We start from the raw sequence: 12679 nt of genomic DNA, 5'->3' as shown, positions 1-12679 counted from the left end.
TGGCGTATCCTATACTTTCTTTCCTCCTTTTACTCTGAGAATCCCTGTCACGGACGGTTACTGTTACTAATGGAGATATCTTACTCCTCAAGGGTCTGGGCTGAAAAAGGTGCAAATCACTGCCTTACAGACTCAGGTACAATAAAACATTAGTTCTGATGGTCTGTATGGATCACATGTAATAGTTCAATTCTGATTTGTAAAAATTCCAGGTTCAGAATACTTGAAAAACATGTATCATTTTATTTGTACACTTAAAAAAGTTGTACATAGAAACTTGTAATACAGTTCTGTAAAACTGAAAGAACTGTCAGGGAAAAGGGAGGGTGTTACCTTTTATTGATTGGTCATTAAGGAAGTTAGAGAAATAAAACAAAAACACAGTAAAATGTTTAAAAAATTAAAGAACATTTTCCAGGTACAAATTTTATAAATACAAAACAAATTCACAAATTATTTTGAATGCTAAATAAATATCTAGTTAATAAACTCAGACTTAATACCTCCAGCCAGCACTGGTACAGCACTTCAAGGATATAAAATTGGATTCATTCATGTGTAGTGTTGAAAGAATGTGCTCATTAAACAATTCTTAGACATATATACTTTTCTAAACTGTGCTATAGAAGATTTATCCGTTTAGATAAATCTCCTTTAATACCACACTTCTAAAAAAAAATCAATGACAAAATAAATCACAGATGAAAAAATATTTTCAAAGATATTGGGACACATGAATGATCTCAAAATGTACAAAAACCTCTGTAAACCAGTACTATATCCAATACATCTATCAAACTTATTAGATGCTGAGCAAAACTGTAGCAAAGGAAATCTTTCCTACATTCTCCTGAGTGCTTAATATTAAAATTGAGAATATAGTGCAGGCCACACTTCAGTGTGGTCAATCAGTTGTTATTGCTTTATATATATATGTCTGCTTTTGAGCATGATTTAATGTTCCATTTTCATGAACAATTTGTTTTCCTCAAATATATCCTTTAGAAGGACAAAATTAGATTCGTGACTTTTTTGCAGCTGGTGGTGTGCTAACTTGATCCACATTCCCGGGAGTGACATGTAGTCCAAGTTTTTGAGCCTGAATATGAAAAAACGCTTGAAGCCTAGTTCCAGCTTTTGCTTCACTTGTGTTACGAGGGTTGTACTCAAAGCAGTTCGAAAACATTAACTCAATATCATCAATAAATTCCGCTAGAAAGAAAAAAAACAAAGAAATTAGAATAAAAGTACATAAATTATAATTTTTGTTGTATCATATCTGGTAATGTCATTAAGAAAATGAAGCCCACCTTTTTCTTTAGAAATTGAAGCCTCTGAAACAACAAGGTAGCAGAACTAAAGCTTAAAATTATTAACTAAAATGCTTTATAATTGTTCTATTGAAACTATGCAATTACATAATTAGGAACATTAGATGATTACACAGAACTTCTATTAAGACCAGATTCTACAAAATATTTAACTCATTCAGTTCCTACCCAGTATCTTTCATCTCCATATCCATAGACAAACATTTTAGAGACCTCTTGGGATGCCATCTACACAATCACAGTAATATACATCATTTAAATCACAAAAAAAAAGTCTTTACCTCTTTAAGCAAAAATATAAGAGGAAAACATAAATTACTTACATGCTAATTTATATTCACATTTGTTCACTTTTTCACGAATTATATTTAAGGCAATGGGCTTTTTGATGATGTCATAATAGTCCGGGACCTGTAAAATAATTCAAATATATCTCTCCTATAGAAGATTTATCAGAGATAAGTGGTCACATATGTGAAAGTTTTGCACTTAAAAGCAACTGAATATTAACCTTTGAATACTTTAATCCCATTAAAACCACATAATATATTTCAGTCACTATAACGTTGTAGAAGCTTATTTGATACTACAAAAAATGTTAACTTATTGTGAAAAGAAAAAGTTTGTGATTTTGCTTGTGTACTCTTTTTCTCTCTAAAGAGAAACATATGGGCAGCCCGGGTGGCTCAGTGGTTTAGCGCTGCCTTCAGCCCAGGGCCTGATCCTGAAGATCCAGGATCAAGTCCCATCTGGGGCTCCCTGTGTGGAGCCTGCTTCTCCCTCTGCCTGTGTCTCTGCCCCTCTCTGTCTCTCTCATGAATAAATAAATAAAATCTTAAAAAAAAGGGAAGAAAATATTTCTATAAAAAAAATAAAGAGAAACATATATGTATCTATACAGTTATTTAATGAGCATTACTGCATTTGTAATAAATAATAAAATGTACATAACAAAACTTATTTAGCACAAGAACTACTCAGGAAAAATGAATTAGAGTCAAACTGAGATTTAATTTTTATAGGATGCTATTCAATGGTAATTAATCCTTCACATTCTTGCTCCAGAAATCTCTCTAACACACCCTCTGCTTCATTCAAACTTCCCATCATTTCCCATATTTTCATTTCTGGGTCTTTAACTTATCATGCCCTTTTCCCAAAATGTTCTTATTCCATTTCTCACTGTTGAAATTCCACCCATCTTTAATGACCGGACCAAACAGTTCTTCCATAACAAACTTTCAAATTCCTGGTATTCTCTCCCTCTGAAAAGTTCAAATCAATCTCCTTTTTTTCTCTACTTCTGGAAGACCATTATAACTTCTATTATAGCACTATAATACTGTCATATCTGCTGTAGCACATCATACTATGCCCCACGTATATAAATAACTCCAGCACCATCTCAAATGCCTTAGTTTTAGGCCCTCTTTGTTTTTTAAGAGTCCCTATCTTTCTCACACAGTGGTCTTTAGACCAGCCCCATCAGTATCATTGCAGATCTAGTGAATCAAGAACTCTGGAATGAGGCCTAGTAACCTGTGTTTTAACAAGACACCCCAGCTGATTTTAGTGTATGCTACAGTTTGAGAACAGCTGTTTTACATAACAGAAATATCAATAGTACACAGTTGAATTAAATCTATTCATATTCATTACATAGAATAAAAACATTGAAGCTATTTCAACACAACATACTGTCATCATTCATGAGAATCAGTCATAGGATTGGAAGGAACTGAGCAGAGAATGTTCTCTAATCCCCCTTTTTTTTCAATTTAGAAACTAACTTTCCAAGTGTTTAAAAAGCAAAGTATATCGTGACTAATGGATGTTTTGACTGCCATGCAGACTAAATCAGATAATATTCATGAATACGTTTTATCGAGTCTAATAATATTACCTGGATTTTGGAAACGAGTTTCAAAAAAGGCCAGCTGTCATCATGCCGTACCAGTTCCACAACAAGTTGTTCAAAAGCAGACAATTCATGAACTCCTCCTTGTCGGCCTGAACTCCTTCGATTCAGGGTCATAGGAGATGATTCTAAATAAATAAATAAATTTTAGGTGATGACAAAGAAAATTATTTGATCACTACAAGCTAAACAGGTATATAAATACAACCTATCTTCAAACAGAAAATTAACATTCTATATATGTAATTAATGAGATAAATTAGCCTACATTCTGAAATATGAAAATCTAATGTTCACTCTTTCTTTTTATTTTTTAATTTTTAAAAATATTTTATTTATTTATTCATGAGAGATGCAGAGAGAGAGGCGGAGAAGCAGGCTCCATGCAGGGAGCCCGATGTGGGACTCGATCCTGGGTCTCCAGGATCATGCCGGGGGCTGAAGGCGGCGCTAAACTGCTGAGCCACCCAGGCTGCCCTCTTTTTTTTTTTTTTTTTTAAAGATTTTATTTATTTATTCGTGAGAGAGACAGAGAGAGAGGCAGAGACACAGGCAGAGGGATAAGCAGGTTCCACACAAGGAGCCTGACTGGGGACTTGATCCTGGGACTCCAGGATCATGCCCTGGGGCTGAAGGCAGGCGCTAAACTCCTGAGCCATCCAGGGATCCCTTTCCTTTTGTTTTATTTTTTTATTTTTTTATTTTTTTTTAAATTTTTATTTATTTATTTATGATAGTCACAGAGAGAGAGAGAGAGAGAGAGAGAGAGAGAGAGGCAGAGACACAGGCAAAGGGAGAAGCAGGTTCCATGCACCGGGAGCCCGATGTGGGATTCGATCCCGGATCTCCAGGATCGCGCCCTGGGCCAAAGGCAGGCGCCAAACCGCTGCGCCACCCAGGGATCCCCCTTTCCTTTTGTTTTAAAAAAGATTTTGTTATCAATTTTTATTATTTTTATGATTATTAATTAAAAAAAAAGTCTACTTAAGTAACCTCTACACCAAAGGTGGGGCCTGAACTCCCAACCTCAAGATGAAGAGTCCTATGCTCTTCTAACTGAGCCAGTCAGGCGCCCCTAAAGATTTTATTTTTAATTAGTCTCTACATCCAATGTGGCACTCAAACGTCGTATGCTCCACTGACTGAGCCAGCCAGGTACCTCCACTGTTCCCTTTTGATCATAAAATTTCTGAATTAATTAAACATTCACTGGGAACATATTGTAAAAACACTGTAATATAAAATTCCTTGAACAGAAAGTTTATAGATTATATTTTAGCCCATTTTATTAAAAATCTATTTTCAACTATAATAAAAAGCAAGCAATTCTGCAGAATTTTCTGAAACACATCATTAGGAAAACAATCTTTTCAGATCTAGCAAGTAGACCTCTTTATAAATTACCTTGCATGGTAGAAATGAGATGTTTAACAATGAAATAAAAGATTATCATTAATTTTATTTATTGATTCATTTGAGGGGAGAGAGTGCATGAGAGGGAGGTGGATAAGGAGCAGAGGGAGGACAAGCAGACTCCATGATGAGCATGAGCACAGAGCCTGAGGGAGGGCTTGATCCCACAACCCTGGGGTCACAACCTGAGCCAAAATCAAGAGTTGGTCCCTCAACTGAGCTACCCAAATGCATCTCTTGTCTTAATTTTATATGGAGGATTTCTGAAAGCAAAATCCTTTCTCATAAAACCTAAGGTATATATAATGAAATCTAAAGTGTATGAATTAGTAGAAAAAGGTAGCATAGTTCATATTATGAATTCAGGTGTTTAAATTCTCTACTTAAAAGTAAATCCATACATTGCCCCCTTTGTCATTGGAACCAGGTTAGTAATTTCACAAATCAATTAACAAAATGTTTTCCTTTATTTTTTAAAAATATTTTATTTACTTAAGAGATAGAGATAACAAGTTGGGGGGAGGAGATGAGGAAGAAGCAGACATTCCACCAATATTATGTTTTAGGCCAGGTTGCTCCCCATGAGGGACCATGACTCAGGTCTCAATCCCAGGATTCCGAGATCATGACCCAAGCCAAAGGCAGATGATTCAACCAACTGACCCACCCAGGTGCCTCCCCAATTTTTTTTCCGAGCAGAGTTTTTAAAAAATACAAATGTTTTAGGTATGCTATGTTTCCAAATAGCTTGAAGTTCAGAATTGGGGAAGAGCAAAACAGATAAGGGGATAGGAAAAGCTAAATTAGACCTCTGGTGCTAAGTTACCTGATACAATGCACCGCCTCCCCAAACCTGACAGTCTGGTGATGGCATCAACAGACTAATTGTCTTCTATTCTTTCACCAATGAACTCCTTAATCCTGCCATGTATTTGAATAATGCAACACAACCTATCTATAATTCTTCAAGGAACAGTATCTTTTTTTATGTCTAATTTCATTTTTTGGAAATAGCAAAGTTTTATTACTACTGGCATTAAAGGAAAAAAATAGAATTGAAGAGATCAAGAAATTTGGATAAAGATTACTATAAACAACAATTATCAGAATTAAAAAGATGGCTGGTGATCACTCCCTAATGATAATATCACTCCCCCAGCTCTCCCCTGCCCCCAAATTCAATATATCAGATAGGAACCTTACCAAATACCCCTAGACAATGTAGCTTGTCTAGGTGATAATGAGTATGTTGTGTTTTAAAGCAGGAAAGGGTGGAAAAGAATGAAATGTGTCATTTTTCACAACTACTTTGCTACATGACTAAAAAATACTCATAATATAATTTACCTTATTCCCCAAATAGCTGCCCCTTTGATGAATATTACGCTTTAGGCCAGGTTGCTAATAACCTTGTATATCCTAGTGACAGCCTTTAAAAAATGATCCAAAATATCTCAACATTCAATATTCGCAAATTACTCCATTTTCTTAGGTAAGAGGAATTTAAATTAGACTTCTTTATACCTGTAGATTGTCTTTTTCTTCCTCTTCTCTTGGATTCACTATCTTGGAGAGAAAGTTTTGAAGTAACATTTAGAGATCTTGACTTCTCACTTGACTTTGTGGCAATGACTCTGAAGTTAGGAAAGTTGGGACTATTTTCTGGTGTATTATTAGCACTTTTCCTTCCTCTGCGTTTTCTACGAGGACTAAGTAGTTCCACAAATACGTCTGCTTGCAGTGGGCCATAACTCTGGCGAGTAGAACGACCAGCAATTCTTAAAGATTTAGTTTCTGTTGGAGGAGCAGACCTTATCTTTCTAAGGCTTCTACCAGTGGTTTTAGAGGAAACAGTTGTTTTGGGTGTACTCTGCTGACTCCGTGAAGTGTACCTTCCAGGATCTTGTCGTTGGCCACGACTTGAGAAAGAAGTGCTAATTCTCCCTCTTGTTTTAATTGGCAATCTGACTTGTGGTCTTCCTCGTTTTGGTGGGCTGTAAATATTGTTAGAAAACATGATTATTCTACACAGAAATGATACACATACGATTATCCCTATTCCCTTTGTTCTACTATTCAGCCAATGATTCTACATATATTTCTTTGGTGTCCTTATGCTACAGGAGACCATTACTTTTCATTATCATTGATGGTGAGGTAATCTACAGTTTTGGTCAATGACAGCAACTAAAATAGGCCCTAAATCTGTGGTTCCTGCATACCATGCTGAGAATCTTTCTGCCATCTTCTGATTCTTACTGTAAAATACAAAACTAGATTCAATCTTTTATTTTCAGTAAACTCTATCCACAACATGCAGCTAGAACTCACAACCCCAAGATCAGATCCAGAGTTACACACTTCAATGACTGAGCCAGCCAGGCCCCCCAGGTTCGATCTTTTAATTGTCTTCAAGTCATAGACAAGGATGAAACAACCCTATTGAGCCTCTTTTTATCCATTTCCCCATACCTGGACTTCCAGTTTACCTGGAATTTTCCAAATTCTTTATCATCTTTATGTTTAACACAAATACTGCCCTTATAATCTACAAGGACGATGGTTCCTACTAGTTGGAGCTATTAAAAAAACAACCTGATTAAAATAAGCAGGGTAGTTCTCTCTATCCTCCGGAGATTGGCCTTTTTGTACTTTGTCAGTTTGAAGTTGCCCTTGCTTTAATTCACTTTCCTGATTCCATATGAATGGGGTTCAGATGTTAAAAAGGTGGAGAGGTCTTAGGGACCAATAAAGGGGAGAATGCTCTAGTGCTGCCACAGCAGGAATAACCAGGTCCTCACCCAATTCATTAGGCCTGAGTGACACAGCTTGCTAAGTTGTGGAATGCCTGCTTATGTTTAGAAGTTGTTTCTAACTGCTAATGTGGTAGGAGTCTAACAATATAATGTGCTTCCTGGCAGATCTCTTTCTCTCTCTGTAGATGCCAAGATCACCCATATTTGAGTATACCTCCTTGAGAAAGCAAGAGGGGCACTGGGAAACTGCATTCACTTTATCTCATAAATATCCTTTGGAATGTTTCTTTGCTGCTGTAGGCACAAAATTCAGTAAAATCAAACTTAATGGGGGTCTGAATTGGTATTCCTACGCAAACGTCAACTTCTATTGGATTTTATGACCTGGCTAAACTCACATAGGTACTACATTCCCTCAGGAATAACTTCAAATGCTTATCATACTAAAGCAAGGATAACGTAAGGACACTATATTATATACCATTTTTTAAAAAGTTATCGGCCCCAATCATTCCATTTGTTTTTGAGTAGTCAAGAGATTGTCTAGTTATGACTCAGAAACTCTCATTTTATTGCATATTAGGACTTACCTGACTTCTTCCTCTTCTTGAGAGTCATCTTCATCTTGGTCTATCTCATACTCCTCCTCCTCACTTTGACCCTCTTCATCATCATCATCAACTTCATCATCCTCACCTCCCATACTGTCTTCCATCTCTTCATCACTTTCCAAGGATGGTCTCTGTCTAGAGGAGAGTCTTCTAGAACGTTGCTTTGGCCGACACTCTGGACAAAACCAATCTCCTTCAGGCACAGTCTGACAAATCACAGAAATGATCATTAATCATCTGTCACTCAAAACCTCAATCACTCAATCCTCATCTAAGAAGTAGAAGGGGGAAAAATACCTTGAGCTTTGGTCGAACACAGTAGGTATGATGACCCCGATCACAGCCATCACAAAGTACCATGTTTTCAGCATCGCCTTTTTTTCGGCATATCTTGCAACGAGCATTCAGTATAGATTTAGACCATATCACACTACGATCCAAGGTGGAGAGATGAAGAAAGACTTGGGATAGACTAGCAGAAGCAAGCAGAGACTCTCTCCAACGGTCCAGGACTGTTTTGTAAGAACGCCCACTGTCACTGGCATCTTAAATGAAAAGGTAAATTAATTTAAATGTCTAGGCAAACCTCAGACATCTCCTAGAACTATTTTCTTGGTATTTTAAACAGGTTAGATTTTAAAGTTCTTCTAAAACTTAACAAAAAGATCGTGTTGATATTAAAAACAAAAACCTCATGTTAAAGAAAATATTTGCTGAGCCATAGCTTGTTTGTGATATAAAGAATTACTTAAATCCATAAATCAAAAGCTTGGGGATTTCAATAGTTAAAAAGAGAAGAATTAACTTAAGCAATGTGTTCTCAATCTAGTGGTTTTTAATCAATTCTTGGCCTGACTTAAAGAACTAGCTAAATATGATAACAAATCAGTTAGTTTCCATTTGAATCAAGGATAATGCTTCTAAGTTAAATATCAATCATATAAGAGGTCTTCTCCTGGGGCTGATGAAAATTTTCTGAAATTAGATCATGGTGAATGGCTGTGTAACAGTGAATATACTAAAACCCACTGAATCCATCCATTTTTTAAAAGGATGAATTTTATACATGCAAATATCTCAATAAAGCTATTATTAAAAATATCAATTATATAGAAATGCTAACTCTCTTGTCTTCTATCTCTAAGAAAATATTTTTTTAAATGAGGTAAAAAAATGCTAAAACTCCACTTCCCAAAAGAACTTTCAGCATTAATATTTATATAGGAACCTTTGAAAGTTTCTGTCATTAATAACATCATTTCTTTGTCTTCTGGACTAAGATTTATTAAGAGTCATTTGGCTAGATGCCATTAACCTATCATTTAACACTGGCATGTGATTTTTCTCTTCAGTGAATCTTCCATCATTGCTACCACCTTATATTCCTAGAACATTATACTTAATTATGAAAGGACTACCACATAATGTCCAATTTCTACAAGGTTTATAAGACTCCAAACATAGTTTATTCTTATTATGACATATTTCCTACTACTATCCTCAAAAAAAAAAAAAAGTCCTCTTGGGCAGTAGCATAATGATTAAAGGGAATGTGGGCTCTGGAGTCAGTCGGCTTCGAGGTGAGTACTAGCCCCCCTGTTTGAGTGCGGCCTCAGGTTTCCCAACAGTAATATGTGGATAGCATCTACCTCTGAGTCTGAGGGCTGTGAGGAAGATTAAGTGGGATGATATATATGAGACAAGTAAAATGCCTATCAGGGAGTAAATGCTGTTACTGTTATCATTATTGCTGCATTATACTGTTCCTCCTGTGTGCAACAATTTAGAAGATATGAAACAATTCATTCTATGGTCCCTACCTTTAAGAAATTTTTTATATAGCTGGGAGAGTGAAGATATATACAAGGAGCTGAAGTCATAAAGGAGCAGATCTGCCAAACATTAGTTGAGTCTTGAGCTTCTGTTTGATTGTTGGGCTGGATGAGAGAGACAGGACGTGATATCTAGGGCTCACCCAATGTGCTGAATCCTTTCTGAAAAGTTAGGACTCCAAAAGGCTGTACCTTCAAGCATCAAGGCAGGAAAGGGTACATTGGAGAAAGAAAGAAGTAGCATGGAAATCTGCTCATCTGGACCTTGGTGTTGAGTGGAAAGGGAAAATGAATCTACCCTGAGAACACGTAACCAATGCCTAAACAGTTTAAAACCTGAAAAAACATAAGATTTTTAAAGTGGCCCAGGTGGTAGTGAAATCAGGTGGATGGCAGAAACAAGTACACATCTTTGCAAATTCTCTCTAAAGAAATTTCCATAGATCAAGTTCTGAGGAATGACAGTTAATAGTCAAGACTTACAATGCACATGTGGAAACAAAAAATTACAGACAAGAGCCAGCAGAATCTGACCCATAAAGACTTGAGATATTTGATTAGACACAAAATATAAAGTAACTGTTTTAATGTTTTAAGAAATAAATGTTTGAAAATATAAGGAACTGTTTCAAGCAGTTTGAAAAAGCATCAGAATCTCCAAAAATAATTGAGAGTAATAACCTGATGGGAGAGGGAAAAAACGAATGGGTCAATGGCTCTTCAGGTAAAGCTGAAGAAAAATATTAGCAAAGTGAGAAATAAATGCAGTAATTATTTCCACCCTCTTATTTTGTGTTTTCTATTTACCGTGATTTTTGATATAAGGCTTAATGAAAAGTTCTAGCCTGAGCAGACTCTCTAAGGAAGGAGGCAACAAAAATTGCTAGTTCAAAGATCTTAAAGAAATCTTTCTGGATAAATCCAAGGACATTCTTATTGGTAAGTGCAAGAAATAAGATTGCACATAGGCCACTGTGGAAGAGTGGAGGAAAAAGACAAACTGTGAAGGGCCTTTGGAACCTTGAAAGTCAGTCTGAATGATTTTTAACTTGAAGGTTGGTGAGACATTATGGGTTTTGATCAAAGAGGTGCTTTAAGAAAATTAAATCTGGGCAGCCCAGGTGGCTCAGCGGTTTAGCGCCACCTTCAGCCCAGGGCCTGATCCTGGAAACCTGGGATGGAGTCAGGTTCCCTGCATGGAGCCTGCTTATCCCTCTGCCTGTGTTTCTCTCTCTCTCTCTCTCTCTCTCTCTCTCTCTGTCTCTCGTGAATAAATAAAATCTTAAAAAAATAAAAAAAAGAAAGAAAAAGAAAAAATTAAATCTGTGGTATCTCAATGTCCAATTTTTATCCCACCCACTTTTTAAATGGATGCCCACATGCTTCTGCTTTTATATAGTACATAAATAAGGATAAAAAAACAGTGTATACAATTGATTCCATTTTTCTGTTGTCTTGCCACTTCTCCAGATTATAAAACTCCCAAGGATAGAAGTGTCTTGTTTCTCTTTTATCTTCCATCATGCTAGTATAAATAAATCCCTCAAGAAATTAGGATTTTACATATGAAATAATGGTAGAGTCATATGATCATATATTACATTGGGAGACTTCATATTGTTAACTGCTACTACATAGTAATCCATGTGACCATGCTATGTAGGTTTTTCCTGGAGATAACACAAAAACTCCCACCCTATAAATCCCCCTATGCTAGCAAAAAAAAAAAAAAAAAAAGTTTCATTAACCGAGGTATGCAATGTAGAAGAAAAATGCTAGGAAGATATTATTTTATAAGAGTGTCTCCAATCCCATTCCTTTCCAAAAAGACCATCAAATTCAAGGTTTTCCTTCCAAAGCTAAATATTCAAACCAGTACTCAGCAACACAGGAAGTAAAATCATAATTCTTTAAAAAGACAAAATTCTTTAAAAAGTTAAAAATTTACCAACTCTCACACTAGATTGATCTTCCTCTCTCTTTTTCGTGTCCTTTTGTTTTCTATCTCCCCTTTGGTCTTTATTAATTTCTGTGTTACCTAATTTCAAATTGATAAAGTTAGTTTGAGGATTTTTTCATTGCTTAAGGATTTAACCATAAGCATGACTTTATAAATGATGAGATTTCCAACCTAAACAATTCTCACAGATCTTACCTAAAATAATTCAAATATGAATATCTTCCTCAAGTTAAAAAAAGCCTAGTTTTATTAATGTGATTAATGATTAGAATAAGAGGGACATCCTATGGAGAGTGAAACTTAAGTAGAATTTTTTTTTTTAAATCTTTTTTTTTTTTAAATTTTTATTTATTTATGATAGTCACAGAGAGAGAGGGAGAGGCAGAGACACAGGCAGAGGGAGAAGCAGGCTCCATGCACCGGGAGCCCGATGTGGGATTCGATCCCGGGTCTCCAGGATCGCGCCCCGGGCCAAAGGCAGGCGCTAAACTGCTGCGCCACCCAGGGATCCCTTAAGTAGAATTTTTATTTTACTTGCTTCCTCAAGAAACTGAAACAGGGATGCCTGAGTGGCTCAATGGCTGAGCGTCTGCCTTCGGCTCAGGGCATGATCCTGAAGTTCCAGGACTGAGGCCCACATCAGGCTCCTTGCATAGAGCCTGCTTCTCCTCTGTCTATGTCTCTGCCTCTCTCTGTCTCTCATGAATAAATAAATAAAATCTTAAAAAAAAAAAAAAAAGAAAAGAAAAAAAGAAACCGAAACGATCTCTGAAGCTAAACTGGTAAAATTCCTACCACAGTGAATTTGCTATGCTGAAAAATAATCAAAAGAATGGATAATTTTTATATTCTATCTCA

The 12679-nt window shown here is 36.1% G+C and overlaps 1 protein-coding gene across 3 annotated transcripts in view; it reads right to left on the bottom strand.

The window, feature by feature from the left end:
- Positions 1–220: 220 nt before the first annotated feature.
- Positions 221–12679, bottom strand: part of BAZ1A (bromodomain adjacent to zinc finger domain 1A) — a 91253-nt gene continuing 78794 nt past the window's right edge. For all 3 annotated transcript variants that reach the window (XM_055309258.1, XM_055309259.1, XM_055309257.1), the window contains 6 exons: positions 8327–8574; positions 8009–8235; positions 6187–6656; positions 3235–3377; positions 1655–1742; positions 221–1212 (listed from right to left, as the gene is read on the bottom strand). In XM_055309258.1, the coding sequence (XP_055165233.1) occupies positions 1016–1212; positions 1655–1742; positions 3235–3377; positions 6187–6656; positions 8009–8235; positions 8327–8574 (1373 nt within the window). In that variant the 3' untranslated portion in view covers positions 221–1015. The remainder of the gene's footprint in view (positions 1213–1654; positions 1743–3234; positions 3378–6186; positions 6657–8008; positions 8236–8326; positions 8575–12679) is intronic.

The sequence above is a fragment of the Nyctereutes procyonoides genome, unplaced genomic scaffold, assembly GCF_905146905.1.
Source record: "Nyctereutes procyonoides isolate TBG_1078 unplaced genomic scaffold, NYPRO_anot_genome, whole genome shotgun sequence".
In the NCBI taxonomy this organism is placed as follows: Eukaryota; Metazoa; Chordata; class Mammalia; order Carnivora; family Canidae; genus Nyctereutes; species Nyctereutes procyonoides.
The sequence above is the reverse complement of the archived record's forward strand: the minus strand, read 5'-3'. Positions and strand labels throughout refer to the sequence as shown.